Source organism: Hyaena hyaena, unplaced genomic scaffold, assembly GCF_003009895.1.
Source record: "Hyaena hyaena isolate Hyena2069 unplaced genomic scaffold, ASM300989v1 scaffold_967, whole genome shotgun sequence".
NCBI lineage: Eukaryota > Metazoa > Chordata > Mammalia > Carnivora > Hyaenidae > Hyaena > Hyaena hyaena.
Genome location: NW_024081608.1, coordinates 385,507 through 411,181, shown reverse-complemented (window position 1 = coordinate 411,181; position 25,675 = coordinate 385,507). Strand labels below are relative to the sequence as shown.

Here is a 25,675-nt window from a genome sequence, read left to right as displayed (position 1 = left end):
TGGCCTCTGGGGTCCCCCACTGGGACCGGGTCCTCCAGTGCCTCAGGCTCCGCGGTCTCAGAGACGCGGTCTGGCCTGTGTGCCCCTCAGGTTGGGCTGCGGCCACAGGAGGCAGCTCGAGCCTCTTTCTGCAGGTGGAAGAGCTGCGTCTTCCTCGGGGTCCCCGGCCCTGCTCCTCAGCCTCCCGAGGGGGACCAGGTGCCCGCTGCCTTCAGGAGACCAGGTCTGGGCCCAGTGGCCTTTGGGCCTATGTTCTCAGCCCCGCCCTCTGTGGCTTCTGCTTTATTTCGGTGGAAATTTTTGTTCTGTTTTGGTGCATTATCGTAGAAATAAATTTTAAAAATCATTTATGTACTGAGTGGGAGGGAAGGTCTTTGCATAAACTCACTGTCATTTTACTCAGCTTTCTGAGAGTTTTGATATATGTTGTGTAATTTCCACGGTTCATCCCTAGCGCCACCAGCCTGCCCGGCTCCTCCTCCAGGCCCCGGCAGCCACCCATCTCTGTCCTTTCTGGGCTGTCAGTTAAAGGAGGTCCGTGTGGACACTCTTGAGTCTGGCTTCTTTCAGGGAGCAAATGCATTTGCTGTTTATCCAGGTTGCTGCACGTACCGAGAGGTGTTTCCTCTGTTGCTGCGTGGCACGGGTACACTACACCCACTCCCCTGGGGAAGGGCGTTTGGGTTGTGGCCACTCCTCTAGTACAAGTAGTGCGTGAGTGATTTGCGTTGTGTGACAGTCACACAGTTCTCATGGGACGGCAGAGTTCCTCTTCGCTTTCCCCCCATTCTTGACTCCCTCCCCAGGACTGGGTATCCATTTCTCCAGGTTTCTTTCTGCGCGTTCGAAGCGGTATCATGGTGTACCGTGGGGTGGTGTTTTTCACAAGGGGCTGAAAATTGGTTCTTGGAAGGAGGGTGAAAAAAATATTAGATAGGACAGTGGTTTAGGTCTCACAAAAGGTCAAGTACTTCCATAGATATATACTATGGCTGTGGGATTAAAATTTCACAGGATGGGTGGGGGGATTTGGTGAGAAATGTCTAAGCAGGGCCCACAGGGGCTGTGGGTAAAAGACTGAGAAACCGTGGCATTATAGCAGATTGGGGGCTTGCTCCTTTATGACTTGTGTCCGAGGAAGGACTTCTTCGGTTTGCCTGGACTTTTCCTCTCAGGCTGAGGTAGATCCTGTCTGTGTGGGGCGCACAGGGCTCTCTGCTCCATCAGGTTAAGGACCTGCCCCGCCTGCCGTGACTGGAGGCCCTTGGCATCCTAGCCCAGGAAGTTAGGAGGGACATGGAGGCCTCAGTCCCTGTTTCTGCACTGTGGCCCTGCCACACGGCACATGACACAGGGACTCCCACGTTGTTTTAAAACCTCAGTTTAGCCCAGTTTAGGTCATTTGGAATTCACATATTTTAGGAATGAGTATGGAGCCTTCATAATCTGCTCTGAGGTAGGAAAAGCGTGAATATTTTGTCAGTGTCTGGGACTCTGGTTTACAGCCTTTGATTTTTTTTCTGTAATATTTTACTATGAAAAATGTCAAAGAAACACACGGGTTGAGAGGATTTTGCAGTAAACTACCTACGTACTCATGACCTCGTTTCTATTAACGTTTTTCTGTGCGAGCTTCATCACTCATCCATCCATCCATCTGCTTTTTAAAGTTTTGGGAAGCATTTCAAGGGAAGTGAAAGCAGTGTCTTTAGTATGTTAGAGCCTCTCCTCTCTTTTTAGCTCCCTTAGGGTTACTTGTTCCATTTTTTTTTAATGTTTATTTTTAAGAGATAGACAGTGTGAGCAGGGGAGGAGCAGAGGGAGACAGACAGACAGAATCTGAAACAGGCTCCAGGCTCCCAGCTGTCAGCACAGAGCCCGACGCAGGGTTTGACTCAGAGCTGTGAGATCATGAGCCAGAGTCGGACCACTTAACTGACTGAGCCACTCAGGCACCCCTATTTTCTACCTTTTTATTTTATATAGGAGGGCTGTGGATATTATAGAAGTGAGTTTATTGACTTGGAAAAATGGTCTTTGCACCGTAGGGAAAAAAGAAAAACCATTTTTTTTTTTTAAATATTTTATTTATTTCTAGGAGAGAGAGAGAGAGACAGCGTGAGCAGGGGAGGGTCAGAGAGAGAGGGAGTCACAGACCGAAACAGCTTCGGGCTCTGAGCTGGCAGTCAGCACAGAGCCCGACGCAGGGCTCGAACCCACGAACCGCGAGATCATGACCTAAGCGAAAGTCGGACGCTTAACCAACTAAGCCACCCAGGCGCCCCAAGAAAAACCATTTTTAAATGTGTTCATATACTTACGTTTTTGTTAACAATACCTAAATGGTTTCCCCATTTCTTTTCTAAAATTTATTTATTTTGAGAGAGAGCATGTGCGCAAGAGCTGGGTAGGGGCAGAGAGAGAGGGAGAGAGAAACCAAGGCAGGCTCCAGGCTCTGAGCTGTCAGCACAGTCTGACACGGGACTCGAGCACATGGACTGAGAGATCATGACCTGAGCTAAAGTCAGATGCTCAACCAGCTGAGCCCCCCAGGCCCCCCCCCATTTTCTCGTGTTTATCGGGTTACTTAGGGAAGTGTGAGATGCCTTCTAGAAAGCACTTGAGTGCAGGTTTACCAGGAAGGAGAGGGCAGGGAGCACTCTCTGCAGAAGGAAGTTCTGGAGCACAGCAGGCAGTGCTTTCTCGGAAGAAGAGGGAGGTTTCATGTGGCTGCAAATGGGTGTTTGGGGGGAAGGTCCTTGTGGCGTAGCTGCCACTGCTGTGGGTTCGGGTCTGATCTCTGCTCTGGCCCTGGCTCTCCTTAAGCTGCTTCCTCACAGAACCGAAATGAGGTGGTGCCTGGATCTCAGGCCTCAGAACCCATCTGGCCCCACACCGAAGGAGCTCCGGCCGCAGGCAGGCCTGGGCTGTGGGGGCACCGCTCCCCCGGAGCCCTAGCGTCTTTTTCACCCTGGTCTTTTTTCCCCTTTAATCATTTTTTTCATGTTTATTTGAGAGAGAGAGAGAGAGAGAATGCACGTAGGAGCGAGTTGGGGAGGGACAGAGAGAGAGAATCCCAAGCAGGCTCACGGTGTCAGCACAGAGCCCGACTCAGGGCTGGAACTCATGAACCGTGAGATTATGCTGAGCCTAGATCAAGAGTCAGATTCTTAACCCCCTGAGCCACCCAGGCGCCCCCACCATGGTCTTTCTTAACCTGCTTGTGGCTGCTCGGCTCCCCCAGGGCGGGATCGAGAGCCCTGGGGCAGCCGGGCAGGACTGAGGTGCTGGTGTTCAGGAGTGGGGTTGCGTGTGCATCAGCTTCTCTGTATGTAGAGAGGCTGAGTTGAAAGGAGAATCTTCATCTTTATTCCCTTGATTTGTTTTTAGTCTCAACATTAATTTTAGCTTGAAATTCAAATAGCGTTAAGTGAAGGTCTGATTACTCTTTCAGAGATGGATAAGGTTAAAGCAGCCGGGAGCCCCTGTCCTAAAATCTCCTAGCCTGTGTGCCCTTAGTCCTCCGTGGAGGCCGCCGCCTGCTCCTCCGGTCCCGCCCTGCTGTCCCCAGGGTCCTGTGTCCCGCCACGGCGTCCTTGCTTGTGGGCCGTTGCAGTAGCAGAGCTAGGTGTGTTTTAAGGAGAAAAGCCCGGAGTTACACTGACCCCTGGTTCTCCTCCAGCAGCACCGAGTTGTCCCATTGTCCTCCCTTCCCCTTTCCACTGGTGACCACGTTGTCTTTCCTAGAGTTCCATTGTTTCTGTTTGTGTCGGCTTTTAGGGAGTTCTTCGTCTTTGTTGATTTCATTTTGGTTTTTGAATACGTGACTCTTTCACATGATTCTGAGAATCAAAGTGATACAAGATGGTGTACGTAGGAGTGTCACTTTCTCCACTGCCTGTCACTGCCTAGCCTCCTTCATTTCTGGCTTATTCTTCATGAGTCCCTTTTTTGCATAAGCAGATACTTATGGGACATCAGTGCTTGTAGACTGTTGGCAGTGAACGTGACTAGGAAATAGGATTTTAAGAAAAAATTAGGTATGTACAGATATGTACGTATAGGTTTTTTTGTTTTGTTTTGTTTTGTTTGTTTTTTTTGTAGAAGACCATGCGGGCAGGATGTGTGTTTATATGTTTGTGTCTTTTCCTCTTAGGCAAGGGTAGTGTCTCATGTATGGTCTGCACTTGGCTTATGTGACTCTGTGTTAGCTCTGCATGAGCGCACGAGAGCTTTCTCCTTTATTTGTACGCCTCATGGTGCCGCCCTGAATGGAGGGCCCGATGGATGGTGGATTCGGCCCGTCTCTGAAATACAGATGGACGTGTAGTTTGTTCCTGATGTTTTGCGTTTACAAATAAAACTGTGCGGACACGTTTTTGTACTGGAGGTGGAGACTCAGAGTGCAGCGTGTGCACAGGCACACGCAGGTCTGTGTGGCGACACCAGCCCCCCACGGCCTCCCTAATGGGGCTCGCCGCCTGGCTTCTGAACTGTTCGGTCTGGTGGATGAGAAATGATACTTCATCCCAATTTTAATTGCAGTTCTTTGACTAGGAGCAATGATTTACAGGTTAATGAGCTTGAAAAATTCAGCTTCAAATCTTCTCTTGGAGTTGTACCTTGTTTTACTGTTTTTTTGTTTTTTGTAATAGGAAATCTCCTCTCGTAAGTAAGGACTGGGGGTGAGTGAGACATGTAGCTCATTACTTGTAAGCAGCCTCATAGCGACACTCCGTGTTTTGATGGATTTCAAGGGCCACGTCTGGACTCTGGTTTTTGCACTTGGGGTCTTGGACTGGTCCTTATTTTTAGCAGCCGGACTGTCTTCTGACACCACTGTGTCTGCCACTCTGTGTGTTCTCACAGCCTGTTCGGGGCTCGTTGGCGCATGCTCTGTGTGCGGGACACGGACGTGCCGTGGATGCCGAGAAATACTTTCGTGATGAACAGTGCCTGGCCCTGCTTTGGCCGGGCCAGGGGAGGGGGCACCATGACCCCTTCATACAGTAACACCGCAGAGCTACCCAAAGCGGGAGATGGCTCCGTCTTGATCTGGGGAAATGTGGGGGCAGGGAGGGATGTGGGTTTGGGAAGGCAGCAAGGCTCATGGCTCGAGCTTCCAACCTGTTGAAGGGGAAGAAGAGACGTCCTGATCCCTAGCCGCTGGGACTCTGGCTGATCCCGGATGGGAAGCTGGGAATGGAGGGTGGGCAGTGGGGAGCCAGCTTGGAGCAACTGCTGTAAGTGCCCAGTCTCCCGGGCCCTCCACCCACCCTCTTAAGGGCTCTGAGCCTGGCCCGGCCCCCCCCCCCCCCCCCACTGAGAACCAGGCCCAGGCAGTATTCCTTAGAGTGGCATCTTCCTGGCAGTCAGATGTGCCCCTTTATGATGTCGTTGTCACCCTGACAGAGCAGCAGCAGGCACGAACGGGCCTGCGGCTGGCACTGTCCTGCCCGTGGCACGGTGAGTGTTGCATGCAGCGATCTGAGGGCTCTCACCCATGCTCTAGCCTGGTGCCACTGAACTTGACCCCCTCCCGAGCAGTGCCCACATGGGGCCACGAGCTTCAGGGTTGGCTCCAGCTCTTGCTGACGGACCTTGAAAGCAGATACAGCCACCATAAAAAAAGTAAAATGCTGTTTTGTCATTGGTGGTAGCTTTGCTCTCCATCGGGGTAACTGTTCACATTTTGGGGGAAAGCTGCTTCAGATAAGCAGTTTCTTTACGTCGTGGTTGGTTGGCTTGATTTCTCTAACTTGACCATAAGCTCACTGAAGTCAGGATTCACTTTTTTAAAAAGTTGAGATTTAATTTATGCATAGTAAAGTTCACACTTTAGCGTGTGGGCTCTGTGACTTTGGACAAACTTCTAAAAAAATTTTTTAAGTTTATTTTTGAGAGAGAGAGACATGCAGAACATGGGGGAGGGGCAGAGAGAGGACACCCAGAATCGGAAGCAGGTTCCAGGCTCTGAGCTGTCAGCATAAAGTCTGATGTGCGACTTGAACTTACAGACCACGAGATCATGACCTGAGCCGAAGTGTGACGCTCACTGACTGAGCACCCAGGCGCCCCTGGACAAACATTTGTGACCATCCTCACAAATTAAGTGGAGAAATGGATCCACACCCCCACATTCTCTCCTGCTTCTCCCAGGTCAGCTCCTGCCTCACCTTTAGCCCTTGGGGTCTGTCTAACCTCTGTCCCTGTGGTTTGCCTGTTCCAGGATATCACGTCATGTCAGTGACCTGTGGTACGTGATCCTCTGGCCGCTCCTCAGCATCTCTGGATTCATCGTGGGGTGGGCATGTCAGTAGCTTGGTCCCTGCGTGGCTGAGGCTCCACGTGTGGCTGCTCCAGCGCTGTGTGCCTTCGCCAGGTGAAGGTCAGTATTTGTGTTTGATGTGTTTCCCTGACTCGCTATGGAATTTACTCCTTCAGCAGAGTGGTGGTCATGCTACATGTCAGTGTCCCACTCCTTTCACTTAACACGTCTGAACATTTTTCATTTTTATTACAGTCTCCATCTAGAACTTGGACACCGGATTTTTCTGGTTACTTTTTTTTTTTTTTTTTACACTGTGTTGTATTGCAACAAACATTTTTATGCGCAATTTAAAAAAACAGGTCCATTTTCTCAGGAGAGATTTCCAGAGATAGTATTACTAGGTCAAAGGTAACGGGGTCAGATGGGTTGTTCTGCTTTCCCAGCACTATCGCCTACCCCGTCAGGTATGTTCTGGGCTCTGAGCCCTTGGAGACCTCTACTCCGTGTCCTCACCTGCCTCCCACACCCCTGAGCGGCTTGGGCGGGTGCCTGCGGTGTGATTTCGCGTCTTGGCCTAGTGGATCTGGGAGATACTACAGTCCATGTTGCGTTTATTAGTAGTGAGGTTGGAGGTTTCCTTCTAGCTGATTAAGTAGATGTTTTTCTTTTGTGAACTGTCTCATCCTGGTTTCATTTTTCTATGGGCTTGGAGTGATTTTCAGTTTGTATGAGTGCTTTCTATGGTACTGGTCATAGTCTTTGTTGTAATTTCCCCAAATATTCATGATTTCGATGATTTACTTTAGAGTTTTAAACGTTTTTAAATTGTGTGTCTTCAAATCCATGTGTCTTTTCAGATACAACTTTACTGCGTTAAGTTTAGGGACTTGAATTCCCTTCAGAGCTTTAGTAAGTATTCACTTTTGTGTTCTTTACATATTTCCAATTTGATTTTTCTACGTTTGGTATAAAACTCGGAATGTTAGCCTATAAAGTGCTTCATTTATTTTGCTGAATGATTTGTAGTGAGAATTTAAATACGATTTTTTGCCACATGGCAGTGACCTCTTCACCCTAACTCTTAGCTTCCTCTGGTTTTGTGAATTGTCAGATGTGAGAGAGTCTGTTTCTGGCCTTTGTTCGCTCTTCCTGCTCACTCTGGGAACATGTTCTACGGAAATAACCATAACTGTGCCCCTGTGTGTGTTCATCCTGTAGTTCTCTGTTTGAGCCATTTCCACAGTGGTCCTGTGACGCGTCTTTATGAGGACTGGGTGCAGAGGCTCGTTCTGAGGCCCCTCTGCGGGGCGCCCGCTCGGGGGTGAGGGCCGGAGTGCCAGCGAGCTGCTCGCGGAGGCAGTTCCTCCCCGTGACCCCGATTTCCTGCTCAGACGGACGCTGCCACTTGCCTGCCCTGTGTGGGCCGTGTCTACAGAGCCGCCTGCAGGCAGAAAGTGCCTCTTCCTCTGTTTCAAGGGGCACTGGTTTTCAGCTTCCTCAGCCTTGCCCCGTGTGCCCGCGCACTCGGTGGCTCCTGATTCCATACATCCGGCTGCTGCAGCCAGGGCATGGGGCTGTGGGCCACTCCGTCCGTGTACGTATCTTTGCTTTGTCAGCTTTGTAACTTCTGATTTATGATGTTCTCATCCCTACTCTCTGTGAGAGAAGCTGTGAGGACGGAAGGGCCAGCCTTCTTGCTCGTTTTGGGGGGCGGGGGTGGAAAGAACACCAAGAAGCAGAGAGCCAGGTGGGAATTTCAGGTGCTGGGAGTTTCTGTGGCTGCGACCCCGCCGCAGCGGGGGCAGACAGCCCTGGGTGGCACGCTGTCCCTCGCAGACGTGCACGCTGTGGCCGGGTCTGACTTGGGAGCACTCTGGGGTCCCACCTCAGAACTGCCACCATCTGCTCAGCCCTGTCCTGCGAGCCGACCCCCAGCAGGTGTCTTCCACTCCCCCAGCCTCTCCCCAGCCCTGTGCACGAAGCAGTTTTTGGGCGGGAGCCCCTTTGAAGCCGCAGTCCCAGCCTCAGTCTGCAGAGCTGAGGGAGACTCTTCCCCCAAGCAAGGGCCCGAGCGCCAGCCCTTCCCTTTCTCTCCCTGAGGTGTGAGGCATCTCCCTGTTTTGTTCTGGCTCCTGCAACGGCTCCGAGGCGAGGCTCTGGCCCCCAGGCCTGGACCCTCTCTTTTAGGAGCTTAGAAGAAAGTGTCCGTACATCTGATACGTAACGGGTGCTCTGTGTGCTGGCAGTTGACGTCACCCAGAAGTTGGTGGGGGTCGGTGGGGTGTCCCGCTCTGGTTACAGGGTGATGGCAGCGCGCAGCCCGCGCCTGCTCTCGGCAGCAGTCACTGCCTCTGGCGAGGAGGGCGCTGTCCCTCCACCGTGTGTGGGAACAGAGGAGGCCGCTGGGCCAGGAGAAAGTTTCTGGGAAGAAAAGTAGTGGTCGCCAGTGCCGAGTTCAGTTCCTGTTTGGCCTTGAGCTAGTGAGGCTGTTTCCCTTCCATAGTAGCTGGGTGATCACCCACCTGCAGCCAGGCTGCGCCCTGGCCCCGGCCACAGCAGTGACCCGGAAGGACCTATTCTTGTCTGTGCTGAGGGACCTCGTCTCCAGTGCCGTCTTTTGGGTGGCTCGAGAAGAATTTCTAAGATTCATTTGCATCAGATGCCAGTGGGAGCATGCTGTCCGCACAGCTTTCCGGTGCTACTTAATGGTGTTCGTAGTAAGTGGTGATCAGATGGTTACATTTGTCTTCAAGTAACTTGATTTTAACTTTGATTTTTTTCAGGAGAACATTAAGTGGGATTAAAAAGGAGGGCGATAATGCACCATGGCAGCGGCCCTCAGGGCGTCCAGCACCAGCTGCAGAGGCCCAGGGCCTTCCCCAGCAGCGACGGAGAAGAGCAGCAGGCCCACCCAAACCCACCACAGTCCCCTGCCACGCCCTTCGCGCCGTCGGCCAGCCCGTCCGCGCCTCAGTCTCCTGGCTACCAAGTTCAGCAGCTAATGAACAGGAGTCCCGTGACCGGGCAGAATGTGAACATCGCCCTTCAGAGCGTCGGCCCAGTGGTGGGAGGAAACCCACAGATCACGCTGGCCCCTCTGCCGCTCCCGAGCCCCACTTCTCCAGGTTTCCAGTTCAGCGCCCAGCAGAGGCGGTTTGAGCATGGCTCTCCGTCATACATCCAGGTCACTTCGCCGCTGTCGCAACAGGTGCAGACTCAGAGCCCCACCCAGCCCAGTCCTGGACCCGGGCCGGGCCTGCAGAGTGTGCGGGCGGCCACCCCCGGCCCCGGCCTGGGCCTTTGTAGCAGCAGTCCCACTGGGGGCTTCGTGGACGCCAGCGTGCTGGTGAGGCAGATGAGCCTGAGCCCGTCCGGCGGCGGGCACTTTGTGTTTCAGGAGAGCTCGGGCCTTGCCCAGATGGCTCCAGGCCCCCAGGTGCAGCTGCAGCACGCGGGGGCTCCCATCGCGGTCCGGGAACGGAGACTGTCCCAGCCCCACGCGCAGTCTGGGGGCACCGTCCACCACCTGGGACCGCAGAGCCCTGCGGCCGCGGGTGCAGCCAGCCTGCAGCCCCTGGCCAGCCCCGGCCACATCACCACGGCGAGCCTGCCCCCCCAGATCAGCAGCATCATTCAGGGGCAGCTGATCCAGCAGCAGCAGGTGCTGCAGGGGCCGCCACTCACCAGACCCCTGCTCTCCGGGGTCGGGGTCGGGGGGACTTCGGCCTTTGGGATGACGTCCCCGCCGCCCCCGACCAGCCCTTCCAGGACCGCGGGGGCCCCGGGCCTCTCCAGCCTTCCTCTCACATCTGCGGGGAACGCGGGGGTGAGGAAGGCTCCCAAGAAGTTGGAGGAGATACCCCCTGCCTCTCAGGAGCTGGCCCAGATGAGGAAGCAGTGCCTGGACTATCACTACAGAGAGATGGAGGCGCTGAGGGAGGCCTTCAAGGAGTACTTGATCGAGTTGTTCTTCCTGCAACACCTCCAAGGGAACATGATGGATTTCTTGGCTTTTAAGAAGAAGCATTATGCTCCGTTGCAAGCTTACCTTAGGCAGAATGATTTGGACCTGGAGGAGGAGGAGGAGGAGGAGGAGGAGGAGGAGGAGGAAGAAAAGTCTGAGGTTATCAATGATGAGGTGAGAAACAGGAGTTTAATAATTAGAGGACCTCGCGACGCAGATTTGAGTCTAGGTAACTGTAAATAAAACAGAACCTATGAGCCGGGGGTGCTTCCAGGGTGGGGTCTCGTTAGGATGTGAGCCAGGAGGAGACCCGGAGGCGTACGTGCTCCGTCTCCTGCCTGGGTGGGGAGAGCAGCTCTGCGTGTTGGCGGGAGGATGCAGGGCGGCCCTGTGAGCAGTGCTGCTCCAGAACCGAGCACTTGTGTGCACAGAAAGGCCGTCCAGCTTCCCGAGGGCTAACCGGCACCACTCAGTCTTCCCCCACGGGTGGCTGGCGGCGTGGGGCTTGGCCAGCACTGAGGCCAGAGGTGTGGCCACCTTCCGGCTGGTGTTCAGGTTTTGCATTTTACTCATACTGGTCTACCTGTTAAAAACACTGCACGTGTGGTTTCTAAAGAAGGGATTTGAGTGACGAGGTTTTTATGATATACCAGTCATGATTTTAAGTCACTCCGTATATTTGTATGGTGCCTTCATGATTAAAGTACAGTTGTTACAGCAAAAAACTATGAGAATTTTTCAATTTTTAGATGTAGTCTTCAATTTGAGATATTAAACTCACATGTGTGCAAATTCCTATTTACTGAGTGGTATTTAAAGTGGAATCTCTTTTAGATAGTGAAATTTTTGGGTGCCTGGAATGGTGCTTAACAACTCCGCCAGTTGAGATTTTTCAGTCCCATAGTGATTCCAAAGATCCGTTTACTTGTGCCTCCTGAAAAAGAAGCTAATGAGAAGAGGGCAGGCGTGAGGGACACTGTCACGCACTGTATCTGTGCTTCTCTGTCGTGTAGTGTACAGCATGTCGGCGGGGCTTGTTTTGTTTTATGACACAGCTCAAGTAATTTAACTCATTGTCAGCTCTTTTCCTGCAAAGAAATCAGCCTTTGCTGAGCAAAAGCTGGTCTCTTTGCTCTGCCGTCCTCATTGAGATTTATGGACGTATCTGTGTGGCTTTGCCATTTTGTGTTTTCTTTAACACCCTTTCCAGAAAGGACCATTTTTATTTTCCAAAAGGTTTATATGATTATTTTGAGGATTTCACCTCTGTTGCCATGAAATAGTGAAGTTCAGTTCTCTCTCTGTTTGTACGCAAACGCTGTCTGTAGGGTCAGCCCCCGTATCTGTGCTCATGAGGAAACAGGACTCCCTTTGTGCACCTTCGTGCTGGGACAGGCGCAGTAGCCAGTGGGGTGGCTGCCGTGCGGGTGGCCTGTGAGGGTCTCTGGGCTCTGCCATCCGGACACTGCCTGCCGCTTCCCCGCGGACGGTTCGGAGCTGCAGAGGGTACAGGTGCCGCACTGTGCTCGGATGGGACTTCTGCGGGACGCACGGCTGAGTCAGGTCACCGTGCTGTGAATCCACCATGAGTCAGTGCGGTGTCCTTTTATAGGACTTAATGCAAAAGCATTCCGTTTCTAAACACCAGACATCACTGAGCTATCAGCAGTAAAATTCTGACAAAATTTTGAGCGGTCTTAAAAATTATGTTGCCTTTTTTTCTCAAAATATTTCCTCTCAGGTAAAGGTTGTGACAGGAAAGGATGGGCAGACTGGTACTCCCGTTGCTATAGCAACCCAGCTTCCGCCAAATGTTTCTGCTGCTTTTTCATCCCAGCAGCAACCGTTTCAGGTACTTTTCGATGGTTCTCAAATGTAGCCTCATCCCAGACTTTCCTTCATCCAGATATTTTAACCTTCAATTTACTATTTGCTCTTCAGCATTTTTGTCCAGAGCCCATTCCTTATTTAAAAAAAAAATTAAAAAGTCTTCCTGCATATAAGATGATAAAATTAAGTTGCATGAGTAAATGACAACGCAGATCTTAATGCATTATTATTTTTTGTGTGTTGACTGTAACGCACCGATAGCGTTAGCATGCATGCCATCCAATACCGTCCTGTTGAATGTGTGCTCAGGATTCCTCGTGTGCCATGTTTTACATGTTGGTTCTTTCTCGTGTCTTCTATCTGTATTTTTAAGAACAGTGCAAAGCAGAACAAGAGAAAAAAAGATTTAAGCAGGTGGTTACTTGGTATTTTCTGCAGCTGGAAGAAACGCTGAAGGGAGACAGTCTGGAGCCATGAGGACCGTAGGCGCCCCACGGTGTCCACGGACAGCAAACCGAGTGGTGTTAGTTGTTTGGGAACTGAGCCGCTCAGCGTTAGTCAGCGGCACCAGGAACCTGAAAGCAGACGGCAGGCTACCCCGGGGCGGGGGTGGGGGGGGGGGCGGCCCCTGGTCCTGAAAGCACCTTTGTGTTTGTGGTGACATGTTCTTAAAGAATTTTTTTTTTTAATTTTTGCTACAGTTTCAAACATAGGTGGAAATTGCAAAAACAGTTTTTAACAAAAACATTTTTTTAATGTTTTATTTAGTTCTGAGAGAGAGACAGAGAGAGACACAGCGTGAGCAGGGGAGGGTCAGAGAGAGAGGGAGGCACAGACTCTGAAACAGGCTCCAGGCTCTGAGCTGTCAGCACAGAGCCCGACGCGGGGCTTGAACCCACGAACTGCGAGATCATGACCTGAGCCAAAGTCGGTCGCTTAACCGACTGAGCCCCCAGGCGCCCCTTAACTCCCTTTATGTCCTTTCCCTGGACCCCTCCCCGGATGTGCACCTTTTGCCCCTCTGTGTCGTCTTCGCACTCTCATGCGTGTGCACACACACATTTCCCCTCGAAGTGGGTGACAGGCAGGTGCACACACCAGGTCATGCACTTTTATCCTGAATAGTCAGCATCTAGTAGGGACAGTGTCCCCTTACCTAACACAGTACAGGTCACGTCAGTACTACAACTGAGTCACGGCTCGCGTGCAGTTTTTGCCTCTTGTCCTGATAGTGTCCTTTATGCAGTGGACTCTTAAACAGTGCAGGGGCACCATCCGCCCCCCCCCCCCCCAGTGGAAAATCCACGGATAGCTTTTGACTTCCCCCAAAACTTAGTTACTGAGACCTCATTGTTGACTGGAAGCCTCATAGATAATATAAGTCGTCGATTAACGTGTTCTGTATGGTACGGGTTTTACGTGTTGTGTTCTTACAGTAGGGCAGGCCACTGCGGAAGAAAAGAACACGGTCTCAGCACTGTACCGTGTCGCCAGCAGTCTGCACAGTTCAAACCCGAGGTGTGTAAGGGCCAGCCGTGGTGGTTTTACCCTAGGCTTGGGTCATTGACAGCGCTTGATTGTCATGCCTTCATCAATGTCATGTCATGTCATCTTTAATCTGGGCTGGCTCGTCGTCTTTTTTATTTTATTTTATTTTTTTACTGTTTGTTTATTTTTGAAGCAGAGAGAGACAGAGCATGAGTAGGGCAGGGGCAGAGAGAGAGGGAGACACAGAATCCGAAACAGCTCCGGGCTCTGAGCTCTCAGCACAGAGCCTGATGTGGGGTTTGAACTCACAAACTAGCTGTGAGATCATGACCTGAGCCAGAGTCGGACGCTTAACCGACTGAGCCCCCCAGGCGCCCTGCTGGGTCCTCACTTTCATGACCTTCACCGTTTTTAGTTGAGGCTGGCTGTTGTGAAGAATGTCCTTGGAGAGCAGCTTAGCTGATGTGGGCCGGGGAGTGTTGAGAGGCGGGCCGCAGAGGTGGCCTGTGCCCGGCTCACTGCCGTGTCGGGAGGTCATGCAGGCTGTGGTGCTGCAGATGGTGACACAACCACTTGGTGAGGACAGTGTCCACCAGGCTTTTGCAGTGGAAGGTTCTTCTTTTTCCTTTGGTAAATAATGAGGAATTTGGGGAAGATACTTTGAGACCATGTAAATATCCTGTATCTCATTAAACTTTCAGCCCCTAATTCTGCCATCTTTCCACAGTCCGTTTTCACCTTCAAGGCCGCACGTAGGTCATCCAGCTCCGTTGTTCCTTCTGCTCTTAGCAGTTGGCCGCCTGCTGTTAATAGTGTGCCCTCCTCTTTCTTCCGTTTACGTATTTGTAGGTTTTTATTTATTTTATTTTTTTTTTTATTTTAATCACTAGATTATGTCAGTATTTTTTTTAGCCTTATTTAATTCAGTAAAACTCGCTGTGTTTTGTTTCAAGTTCTGTTGTGCGACCACCACCGTGGTCCGGAAACCACTCCCGCCGCCCTCCCTGAACCTTTGCTCCCTGCCTCTGTGGTTTTGCCTTTTCCAGAATGAAATCTGGATGGAGCTTCTGTCGCTGAGCGTCTGCGCTGTGCTGTTTCCCAGTAGTCTTGTCCTTTGTTGCTCAGCCGTATCCCGGGGTGTGAATGTTCCCCGGTTCGTTTGTTCACTCTTTGAAGGACACTTGGATTGTTCACTTCGGAGTGCAGCTGCCGTGCCCGTTTGTATGCGGCCTTGTGTGTGTGTGAACCTAGGCCTGTGTCCTGTGGGTGCGACACAGCTCGGGGCAGGACCGCGGGGTGTTGCTGAGTGTCGGCTCGGTCTTAGAAGAAGCTGCCAAACTCGCGCAGGGGGCTGTCCCGTGGTGCGTTCCCGCCACCCGCACTGGCAGACGGGCCCCTCCCTGTGCGTGCTTTCTGGCCGTACTGACACGTGCGCCGTGGCTCCGGTTCGCGGGCTCACTGGCCGCCTGGTATCTTTGGGAAAGTCTTCCGTTTCTTCACCGAGTGCTTTAGTTGAATTGTGTGTGTCACTGTCGCGTGTGAGAATTCTTTGTATCATGTGAATGTGAGTTTCTTGTCAGATACAAATTTGCAAATGTTTTTCTCCCATTCGAAGGCTTCTACTTTTCTTCTTTTATGCTATTTTTTCACAGAGCAAAAGTTCTGTGTTTCGATGCAGTCTATTTTATCCTTTTTTATCTTATAGATGGTGCTTTTGGCATTGTATCTCAACTCCTGGTTCAGCCCGAGACACAGGCATCTGTGTTTTCTTCTGGAAGTTGGACGGTTCCGTGTTTTACATTGACGTCCACGGTCCCCTCTGAGTAAAGCTGTGTAGGACGCGGCAGACACACGCAGAGGGTCCTTGTCGTTGCTGGTCGTGCCCGGACTGTGTTGTCACAAACGCTGTTCTGCTTCCATTGTCCTGACTTTGCATCTTTGCTGAAAGTGCCTGTGTGGGGCTCTTTCTAGACTCTCTGGTCTTCCCTTCACGTGTGTGTCTTTTTGCCAGTGCCACACACTGTCGCCCGCTGTAGATCTGTAGCAAGTCTTGAAATCAGTGTGAGTTCAACTTGCTTTTTTCAAAATTGTTCTGGTCATTCAGGTTCCTTTCCCTTTTCATAGAAATTTTGGAGGCAGCTTTGTCACTGTCTATAGAATTGAGACGGGGACTGTCCTGAGTCTGCTGACCAGTTTGGGGAGGAGTGATGTCTTAACAGGATTGAACCTTCCTGTCTGGAATATGCTGTGTCTCTCCCTTTGTTTTGATCATCTTTGATTTTTTCTGTCTGTGTTTTATATTTTTCAGCATGCTGATTCTGTACATATTTTGTTAGATTTAGGGGCGCCTGGGTGGCTCAGTCAGTTAAGTGTCCGACTTTGGCTCAGATCACGATCCCATGTTCGTGGGTTTGAGCCCCGCGTCGGGCTCTGTGCTGGCAGCTCAGAGCCTGGAGCCTGTTTCAGATTCTGTGTCTCCCTCTCTCTCTGCCCCTCCCCCGCTCTTGCTCTGTCTCTCTGTCTCAAAAATAAATAAAAACTATAAAAAAATTTTAGATTTAGGGGCGCCTGGGTGGCTTAGTCGGTTAAGTGTCCGACTTTCGCTTAGGTCATGATCTCGCGGTTCATGGGTTCGGGCCCCGCGTCGGGCTCTGTGCTGACTGCCAGCTCAGAGCCTGGAGCCTGTTTCGGAGTCTGTATCTCCCTCTCTCTCTGACCCTCCCCTGCTCACGCTGTCTCTCTCTCTCTCTCCTAGAAATAAATAAAACATTTAAAAAAAAAAAATTTTAGATTTATAACCAAGTTGTCAGTTTTTCTGCAGTAGCGTAAATGGTAGTTAAACGAAAAAGAATTTGAGATGTTCATTGCAAGTATATAGCAATACAGGTGATTATTTGAACCTGTATTCCACAACCTTGCTAAACTCTTTTATTAGTTTTAGGAGCTGTTTTGTAGATCCCGTGGGATTTTCTATGTAGAGAATCATGTCTGCAAAGAGAGCAGGATTTTTTTTTTTCTTCTGTCTATATGCCTTTTATTTATTTTTGTTTTGCCTTATTCCGCTGGCAAGGGCTTCCAAGTATGCTGTTGAATGGAGTAGCAAGAATAGACATTCTTACCTTCTTCCTGATCTTTGGGGGAAAGCATTTAGTTTTTCACCGATGGGCATGGTATTTAGCTGCAGAGTTTGTAGATGTGCTTCAACCAGGTGGAGATTTGTTTCCAGTGTCAGTCATGAATGGCTGTTGAATTTTGTCGGGTGCTATTTTTGCATTTATTCGCATGATCATGTGACTTTTCTTCTTTGGTTTCTGAAGGTGGTGAGTTCCATCACATCAAGGTGTAATCTCTCTGCAGGACATGCACAGGTCCTGAGTGTCGCGGTTTGTGGAATTTGTCAGGTGCCCGTGTGGCCCGCCTCCGCCAGGCCTCCTGTGCCTCGGCCATCATCTGCTGCCTGTTCCCCTCCCCCTCTTCTGTTACTGTGTGTTTTGATGGTCAAAGTACAGGTAATTTGGAGACCTTCAGGCTGGCCTTCATGCACTGTTGATATATTTGGGTCACTCTGGGCCCTTCTTTCCTTGCCGGCACAAAGTGTTTAAGGTTTATCCTGTGTATTCCTTGATGCAGCCCAGACTTCATTTCTGCAAGGGTCCTGGGTCTCTTTGGCAAGGAATAGTAATTTGAACCTCATATATGTAGGTGCTTCTTATAATGAGTTTGACGCATTGAAGATAAAATGTTTTACATTTGCGGTTGTGAGAACATTTATTTGTGGTACGTCTTTCCTGTTAACGCTTAGTGTAGCACAGTGTAATGCGTTATTTTGTGTACAGACACATGGATACATATTTGCCTAAGGACAGGGGGACAGGGGGAGGCAAGGAGTGCCTGTCAGCTTATGGGCAAGATGTGTGGTCTCCACAGTGACACGAATTAAACCACTCTCACTTGCTGCCACACTCATCAGATTTCCAGAAATTAAACTGGATAGAATCTGGTGATGTAGGTCAGTGGGGCTCTCGTCTACTCTTGTTGGGAATGCGGCAAGGAGATGTGTGGGAACATTTTGCACGCCCTGAAAGAGGTGAGCACGGGCAGACCCTGTGTCCCTCCAGGGCTGGTCCTGACCGCCCCCACCTGGAAAGAACCAAATGTCTCCCAGCGGGAGCACAGATTGGTGGATTGTGCACATTCATACAGAGGAGTGCAGACAGAGCCGGCAGTGGGGAGGGGGTGGCCGTGGTCCCAACACGCGCGCGCGTGTGTGTGTGTTGGGGGGGGGGCTCAGCCACAATTTATGGAACAGAAGGGCTTATGGGAGGTTGTCTAGGAAGCAAAGGCAAAGGAGATACCTCGTGCAGAGGAGTCTGAGGTGCCAGCATCCCGGGATGTGCACAAGCAGCTCAGGTAGCAAGTCCCTGGGCAGTGGGGGGTGTGTGTGCCTGCACAGGCCAGGGGTGGGGGGCGTGCTGGGAGGCGGGAGTGGCAGTCTGAGCCTTGTGATGAGCACAGGGTGGGTGCTATGTTATTACTCCTTCATTTTAATTATTTTTATGTTTATTTTTTTTTGAGAGAGAGAGAGAGTTGGGGAGGGGCAGAGAGAGAGAGGGAGACCCAGAATCTGAAGCAGACTCCAGGCTCTGAGCTGTCAGCACAGAGCCCAACGCCGGGCTTGAACTCACGGACTGTGAGATCATGACCTGAGCCGAAGTCGACCACTTAACCGACTGAGCCAGCCAGGCGCCCCTGTATTATTACTTCTTTTAAACTGTCCATGTTCTTTTTCTACCTTTCCTTCTCCACGTTTTATTATGAAGTACTTTAAACAGAAAGTTGAACAGTGTTCAGTGAACAGCTATAGCCCTCTATTTAAATTCTCGTTAATTTTACTATGCTTTTAAAGTCACATATGTGTTTTATAATTTTTCAAGTATTTAAAAGACTAAAAGAGGAAGACCAAGGAGTCTCCAGTCTGAATTACAGATCTTTGAGACAGATACGACTGGTAATCTCAGGACACAGGAGAAAGGAGTCTGTGGGGAAAGAATTGAAATGGAAACATGTCCCTTGTTTTCTTTGGAAAAGGCATCTCAGTATGAGTTTTATTATTTACTACCGATCGTAGAATTTTTGTATTGACTTATCTGTATTGACCAGTGAAACGCTAGAAATAAATTCAGAATTTTCTGTGTTGCATATGTCCTAATTTGCTTCCAGAAGATGCTGCGGTAGCACTATGGGTGCAGAGGTGTCCTGTGCACAGTAATATGTTTAACACACACGTGTTTATAAGAACCATTGTAAGTAGTATCTCTCAGTGATTTTTCTGTTAGAAAAGTGAATAATTACCCATAATTCCATCCTTCTAACACAAAGATATTTTATAATCTATGTCAGTTGACACAGTGTATTTATGGTCTTTTAAAATGCTATTTCCTTTAACAGATTCTCTTCATGTTTTATTTACTTTCAGTAGTTCTCATCTTGATGGCTCCTGACATGCCATCATTTGGAGGAACTGCAGTTCATTAAGCCAGGTTTCTGAGTTTAGGTTCTGTCCTTTATGTTTGGAAAAAACTCTTAGGAGTGGCATTAGTGAATCAAGAAAGTCTGTTGATGTTACTTGCCGTGTGTTGTTACTTGGCTTTCCGCCGAAAGCGGACGCCCAGGTGGCCCGGTGTTCCCAGGTCCAGCTGGCACAATTACACATTTGGAAAAGAATTTAAGACAGAGTCTCAGGATGAATTTCGCAATTTGCACCCAGTTCATGGATTTTTCTAATAAATTGATCGGCTGCCAATTAAGCTCTCCAGATAAATACAGAGCTCTCAGTTTATATGTATATTCCATTGCTTCTAGAAGATTTTGAGGCGGAATTCTGTTAGAGTGCAGTTGTATACAAGATAATTCTGTTTTATTATTTAGAGTTTTTATTTTATTTTATTTTATTTTTTTAAATATATATTTTTTTATTTTTATTTCTAGGAGAGCGAGAGAGACAGCGTGAGCAGGGGAGGGTCAGAGAGAGAGGGAGTCACAGACTGAAACAGGCTTCAGGCTCTGAGCTGGCAGTCAGCACAGAGCCCGACGCGGGGCTCGAACCCACGAACCGCGAGATCATGACCTAAGCGAAAGTCGGACGCCCAACCGACTAAGCCACCCAGGCGCCCCTATTTAGAGTTTTTAAAAACCTCCTAATTGGAGATTATGTCTCAGTGATTATTGTGTTAGAGAAAATGAAGTTTCAGTCCTGTAGCGTTACCCTACTAACGCGCTTTATACTTAAACGTGTGTCTGTAGTTTTATGTGTATGGTTACACGTGTGTGGGTATAGACCGTGCAGAGGTTGGCCGCTTAGCTTGCTGTAACAGACATGCTGTTAGAAGGCGCGAGTGCTTTTCCTGTGTGTGCCGACCGCGGTTTCCCTGGCCCACGGGGCAGCCCGGGGAGGCTGCCCGTAGAGCCTTGAGTTGAGAGAGCGTGAGCTGTCTCGTCCACGGCCCTTGCTGTCCGCAGGTCCTTCTCACCCCGTTCTGACTGTGTGCCTGTGCAGGCGGACCGCAGGCCCCGCTGTGTTACGACTGCTTGGTTGGTTGGTTGATTTAGGATTGGGCAGAAATTTACCCCCTAGTGACCACAGCTGCAATGACGGCTTCATTTCTTTCCCCAGAATAACTTGTCTGTACCTCACTTGGGCGGCAAACTGTCTTTTCGGCAAGCTGCACTGCTGGTTCCCTCTGTTGTTCCTGTTCTTGCTGTAGCTTCTAGATTTCCTGTAAATTCTGTTGTGTTCTATGGATACAGTCTGTTTTGATGTTTTCTCTTAAAATGGGGACCAGAATTCAGTTTGCATCAGAGATTATCTCTTTTCTCTGTTGTCTAATTTTATTTTCAAGAGTTCTAATAAATGTTTACTAATTGAAATCAAGGTTGTGTTTTAAAGACCTCAGTATCTTTCCCAGTAGAACGCTCACGAAGACAGTGTAAGAGAAAGCAAAGTCATTCTGAAAGCGAGAGTCGGTGGCATTGAGGGAGCCAAGACGAAAGAGGCCAGCCCTCCCCTCCTGAGTCCGTGATGAGCACTAGTTCTCTTGTTTAACGACGTCCAGTTTTCCTGCTGCTTTGTGCTGGGACATCCAGTCTCCCAGCCCCGTTTTCCAGAAGACTTTCCATTCTCTCTGGGGTGCTGTTTAGCCTCGAGGATGTGACCTGGTGGCGTAAGTGTGCTCTGTCTGGTTCTTGTCATCCGCCCGTTCGTAAGCAGCGCTACGCCACCCTGGTTCCCAGCCCTTTCCAGGGGTGCAGAGTCTGGTCCTCTTCCTGGCTGATTCCAGTATTTGCGTTAGCGGGGGTCTGTATCCGTGGTCTGTATTCTTAGTGTGGCTCTTGTTTTCCTGTTGCTTTGTTGGTTTTGAGTGATTTTGAATGTCATGAACGAGAGGTTGCAGACTCTCGATGCTGTTATGGCCCTCTGAGGGACACCGACGGTTTTGCTTTCACAGTTAACGTGTTTGAAGCTTATAGTTTATTTATTTTTGAGACAGAGAGACAGAGCATGAGTGGGGGGGTGCAGAGAGAGAAGGAGACACAGAATCTGAAACAGGCTCCAGGCTCTAAGCTGTCAGCACAGAGCCCGACTCAGGGCTCAAACCCACGAACCGTGAGATCATGACCTGAGCCGAAGTCAGACGCTTAACCGACTGAGCCACCCAGGTGCCCCGTGTGTTTGAAGCTTAACGGGAAACCCTGTGTCCCAGGTTAGGGCGCTTGAAATCGCAGTGTGGTGACGTTGGCCTGCACTTGGGAGTCTTCGTTTTGGCGTCGTCTTAGGAGAAAGCCAGGGATTAGCGAGAAAACTTGGGGACCCCCTGCCTCCAGCCGTCTCCTGGGGTGATTCCCCCTTCCTTCCTTCTTCTGTGGCTTCCTGCTGTCTGTGCTGGTGGTCTCCAAGCCAGTGAGGTTCTGTGTGTCTGGTTCTGAGCTGGTCCGTACGGCACAGCTACCCCATGCCACGGACCTCTCCCGGCTCCGGTCCTCTCTCGCAGGCGTCCGGCCCCACCCTTCAGAGCGTGTGTCTGTCCGGAGGATGTGTAGTGTGATAGGAAGCACTTGGCCATTAGTGGACACACAACCCTTTATTAGTTCCTTTTATTAAAAAAAAAAAAAAAACTTTTTTAAATTATAAAAGTAGTACATGTTCATTGTACATTTGGAAAATTTAGAAAAGCATGCGCGTGCACATGCACGTGCACGCACACACACACGTTACCTATAATCCTGTCCCCAGAGATAACCACTGTTCATATACTGTGTGTTTTTCAAATCATTCTTTTCTCCTTCCTTTCCTCTCCTCTCTTTCCTTCCTCCTCCCATCCTCACTAAATGTGAACGGGGGCGCCTACTTTCCCTTTGGGTCAGCCACTGCACCTTTCCCCACGGGGGGCCGTGCCCTGTGGTATGGCTGGTGCAGGCAGTGTGGGGCCCACCCGGGGACAGCAGGCCATCATGGGACTTGAGCTTGAGTCCCATGTTACACTTGAGTGTAACTTTGGCATTTAAAACGGTTGGCTAAGTAGAGTGGACAGAGTCGAATGATTAAAAAAAAAAATTAGCAACTAGTGATTGATGAACCTCATCCTGAGCATTTAGCGTCACTGCACGGGGGGCACAGAGATGTGAACGGAGTGGGCACCCAGACCTGCTTAGTTCCTGGCTTGCTTGGCCAGGGACTTTTCACTGAACATATGAAATCACCCAGCTATGTATGCGGTGTAGAACGGATGGCTCTCGGGGAGGGTGCTAACTTGGAAAATGCAGTCGTGAAGACCCTGGTTTCTCAGATTGTTGTCTTGTCGATGAGGGTTTTAGTGTCATTTTACAGGAGGAAGGAAATTTCAACCTTTATTTTTATTATTCAGCTTTGGTTTCTGGGGGGTAAGTGATGACAGGCAGTGTGACTAACAGGGAGGCTGAACCGTGGGGTTTGGGACTGGTGTCTCCCGGCACTGGCCGGACCTCTGCTGCTGCTGCTGGTGCAAAGCCAGCTCGTCTCTGAGGGAACGTAGATCTGCATTGATAGGAGACTCCGTTTAAAACCAGGATAAGATCTGTCACAAGTCCTTTTTTCCCCTCCAGAGGTAAGTTAGAACTTAAAGCTACTTATTATATATAAATGTACGTTACATGCAACTGGCAGTTACCATTTCTTTTGTCAAAGAGTAGTGAGGCCAGAGTATGACATAATTAGGATAGCTTATGCCCATTCCCTGAGGCGCCTATGCGGTCAGAATCTCATGTTTTCATTTTCTTTTCCAGCAGCAAGCTCTCGCAGGGGCCCTTGTGGCGGGGGCCGGAAGCGTGGGAGAAGCGGACCCCTTTAAGAGGCAGCAGGCGGGGCCCCCGGCAGGTACGTCCTGGAGCACAGAACCCGGGTGGCCTTAGGGGCCAGTCAGCTTCCTCTTGTGGGAGGTGTGCGTGACGGCCCCCTGGACGCCAGCGCACGGAATTTGGGTTAGCTCTACTCTGACAGTAGTTTTGTTTTGACGACGATCAGCTGCAGAGAACACCTGTGCACTGAGGCTGCAGGTGTGCCTGTTGAATTAGGGGCGTCCGTTTAGATTTGCTGTGCGCTGGCGGGCTCACACAAGGACTGCGGGGAAAGCTGTTTTATGTTTTGAGTCGTCATCCTTTCAGACGGAATTCTTTCTTCAAGTTCCACAAACCCACATTTTACGTGAAAGACTCGGACAGTCAAGGAAGGCGTGACTCAAGCCTGCCTCTGCCGGCAGTGTCCCCTTGTGCGTGCGCTCTCTGCGACAGCAGACCACGTGACTGCCCTGGCCCGCCGGGCCGCACTCGCCCCGCAGGCTCTGTCACTTGGGTGCCAGGGACCCTTTCCTCGTCAGACCCTCGCTGGTGCTCCTTTTTGTTATGATCTTTGTTCTTTTACAGCGAACACAAGGTCAGAGACCTGTTCCCAGATTTTTTTCTGACATGTCTGTCACTGTGTCTGAGGGGGAAACTCCCAGAAAGGGAAGTGCTTGCTGAGAGGGTGTTGGCCGTACACACGCCCCTCCAGGTGGGGCCGGCCCATTTTCAGGCCTGTCCGCAGTTTCTGGCATGCTCACGTTTTGGCCATGAAAAAAAAAAAAAATGTGTGTGTGTTTGGAGAGAGAGAGAATGAACGAAGTAGGGGAGGGGCAGAGAAAGAGGGAGACACAGAATCAGAAGCAGCTCCAGGCTCCCAGCTGTCAGCACAGAGCCCGACCCGGGGCTCGAACCCACAAACTATGAGATCATGACCTGAGTTGAAGTTGGACACTTAACCAACAGAGCCTCCCGAGGCGCCCTACATTCTTGGCCGTTTAATGAAATACGAACACTCCTTTGGTGTTTATTGATCGGATGTGAAAACAAATCTTTTGGTTTTTCGTGGATCTCTTTAATGTAGCTTTTCATGTTTATTAACTGTTCGTGAGTCTCCCTCTGCTCAGCTGTTCGTGCTCTTTGCCCATTTTGTGTGTCTGGTTGCTGGCACTTCCCCATGAACTCGGAAGAGCTTTCCACATGGCGGCCACGTAAACCTTGTGCTCACACGCGTGCAGACCCCTCAGCCTCCTGGGACGTCGCTCACCTTTTGCTCTTGTATAAGGCTGCTGCTAGCACTTGCAGAGTTTTAATGAAAAGATAATTCTCTTTATCAGCTGTACCTTTTCTGGCTTCTGGAGTTTGGGTTACATGTAGGAGGGCCTCCCTGTTCAAAGATTACAAACACTCATACGTGGTTTTTCTACTGCTTTCATGGTTTGGTTTTTATATCAAATTGCAACTTTTCTGAAAATCATTCTAGAGCAGTCTAAGAGGCCTCGGCTTGAAGTGGGCCACCAGGGGGCAGTTTTCCAGCACCCGGGGGCGAATGCAGGGGTTCCTCTTCAGCAGCTAATGCCGACAGCTCAAGGTAAGGTCCGGCGCCGGGACTGGCCCCCTGGCTCAGCAAGGGTGTGTGCGGACGGGCACCTCCGGCCCAGCCTCTGGGTGGCACGCACGGTCGCGGCACGCGGTGCAAGTGGTTTCTAGGGCTGGGGCTCTGCTCTGAGCCCTGGTCCCCGCAGGGAGAGGAGGCCCTGTGAGCACGTTCCCATCCCTGGCGGAGCTGTGCCTCTCCCTGGCCTTGGGCCCTGAGCCTGCGCACTCCTTGATCGCTGCTGCAGTAGGGACCCTCGTGACCATTCTGTTCTGCTTGATGCTAGCTTGCAAAGGTCAACCACCTTTCTTTCCTGTTTTGTGTGCTCATTCATAACATAGGATTTATTGTGACAAGTTACCGCCAATTAAATTTCCCTTTGGGAGTGTGTGATGGCTCTGAGGCGCGGGTCTGTGATGGACGGCAAGTTGCTTGGGACTCCCGAGTCAGTGCTCCGGGCACTTTTCCTGTCTTACAGGAGGGATGCCTCCTGCCCCTCAGGCCGCTCAGCTCGCCGGACAGAAGCAGAGCCAGCAGCAGTATGACCCGACCACGGGGCCTCCGGTGCAGAACGCCGCCAGCCTGCACACCCCGCCGCCGCAGCTGCCCGGCCGGCTGCCCTCTACCACACCCCTCCCGCCGGCACTGCAGTTCGCTCAGCAGCCACAGGCGGGGGAGCCCCACGTGCAGCTTCAAGTCCCGGCCAAGGCCCAGCAGCCAAACGCCCCTGTCCCTGCGCCCCCACCCAGCCAGCTGCCTGCTCCGCCGCCGCAGCCCATGCCGCAGGCGCTGCACGCCCCGGTGCCCGGGAAGGCTCCGCTGCAGGCCGCCCCGCTCCCGCAGCCGCAGGTACGTTGTGGCCACTGTCCTGCTGTTTACAGCAGGAGCAGGAGCGGAGCGTGCTGGGCCTGCAGGGGTCGCGGTCTCCTCGGAGCCAGTCCCCTGCTCGGCGTCATCTCACCCAGCTCTGTAAGCATAGTCAGGTTGTTGCAGCCCCAGAAACAGAACAGTGTCAGTTGGTGCTTGCGGTTCAGCAGACGTGCAGAGGGCAGTGTGGCCGCGTCCCGGCTGACATGTCCTGTGATGTGGGCAGGGGGACCGTGGGTGCACTTGCCGGACAGGCTCCAGGGCCCCCTACGGTGCTCTGCCCTGTGAA

General features: G+C 51.0%; 1 protein-coding gene across 8 annotated transcripts in view; it reads left to right on the top strand.

Annotated features, from left to right (window-relative positions):
- EP400 (E1A binding protein p400) overlaps positions 1-25,675 on the top strand; it is a 98,890-nt gene that overhangs the window by 4,139 nt on the left and 69,076 nt on the right. For 4 of the 8 annotated variants that reach the window (XM_039221301.1, XM_039221302.1, XM_039221298.1 and 1 more), the window contains exons 2-6: positions 6,230-6,388; positions 9,055-10,409; positions 22,872-22,962; positions 24,406-24,513; positions 24,998-25,368. In XM_039221301.1, coding sequence (XP_039077232.1) covers positions 9,090-10,409; positions 22,872-22,962; positions 24,406-24,513; positions 24,998-25,368 — 1,890 coding nt within the window. In that variant the 5' untranslated portion in view covers positions 6,230-6,388; positions 9,055-9,089. The remainder of the gene's footprint in view (positions 1-6,229; positions 6,389-9,054; positions 10,410-22,871; positions 22,963-24,405; positions 24,514-24,997; positions 25,369-25,675) is intronic. The other 4 variants (XM_039221299.1, XM_039221297.1, XM_039221295.1 and 1 more) reach the window with 3 other exon arrangements.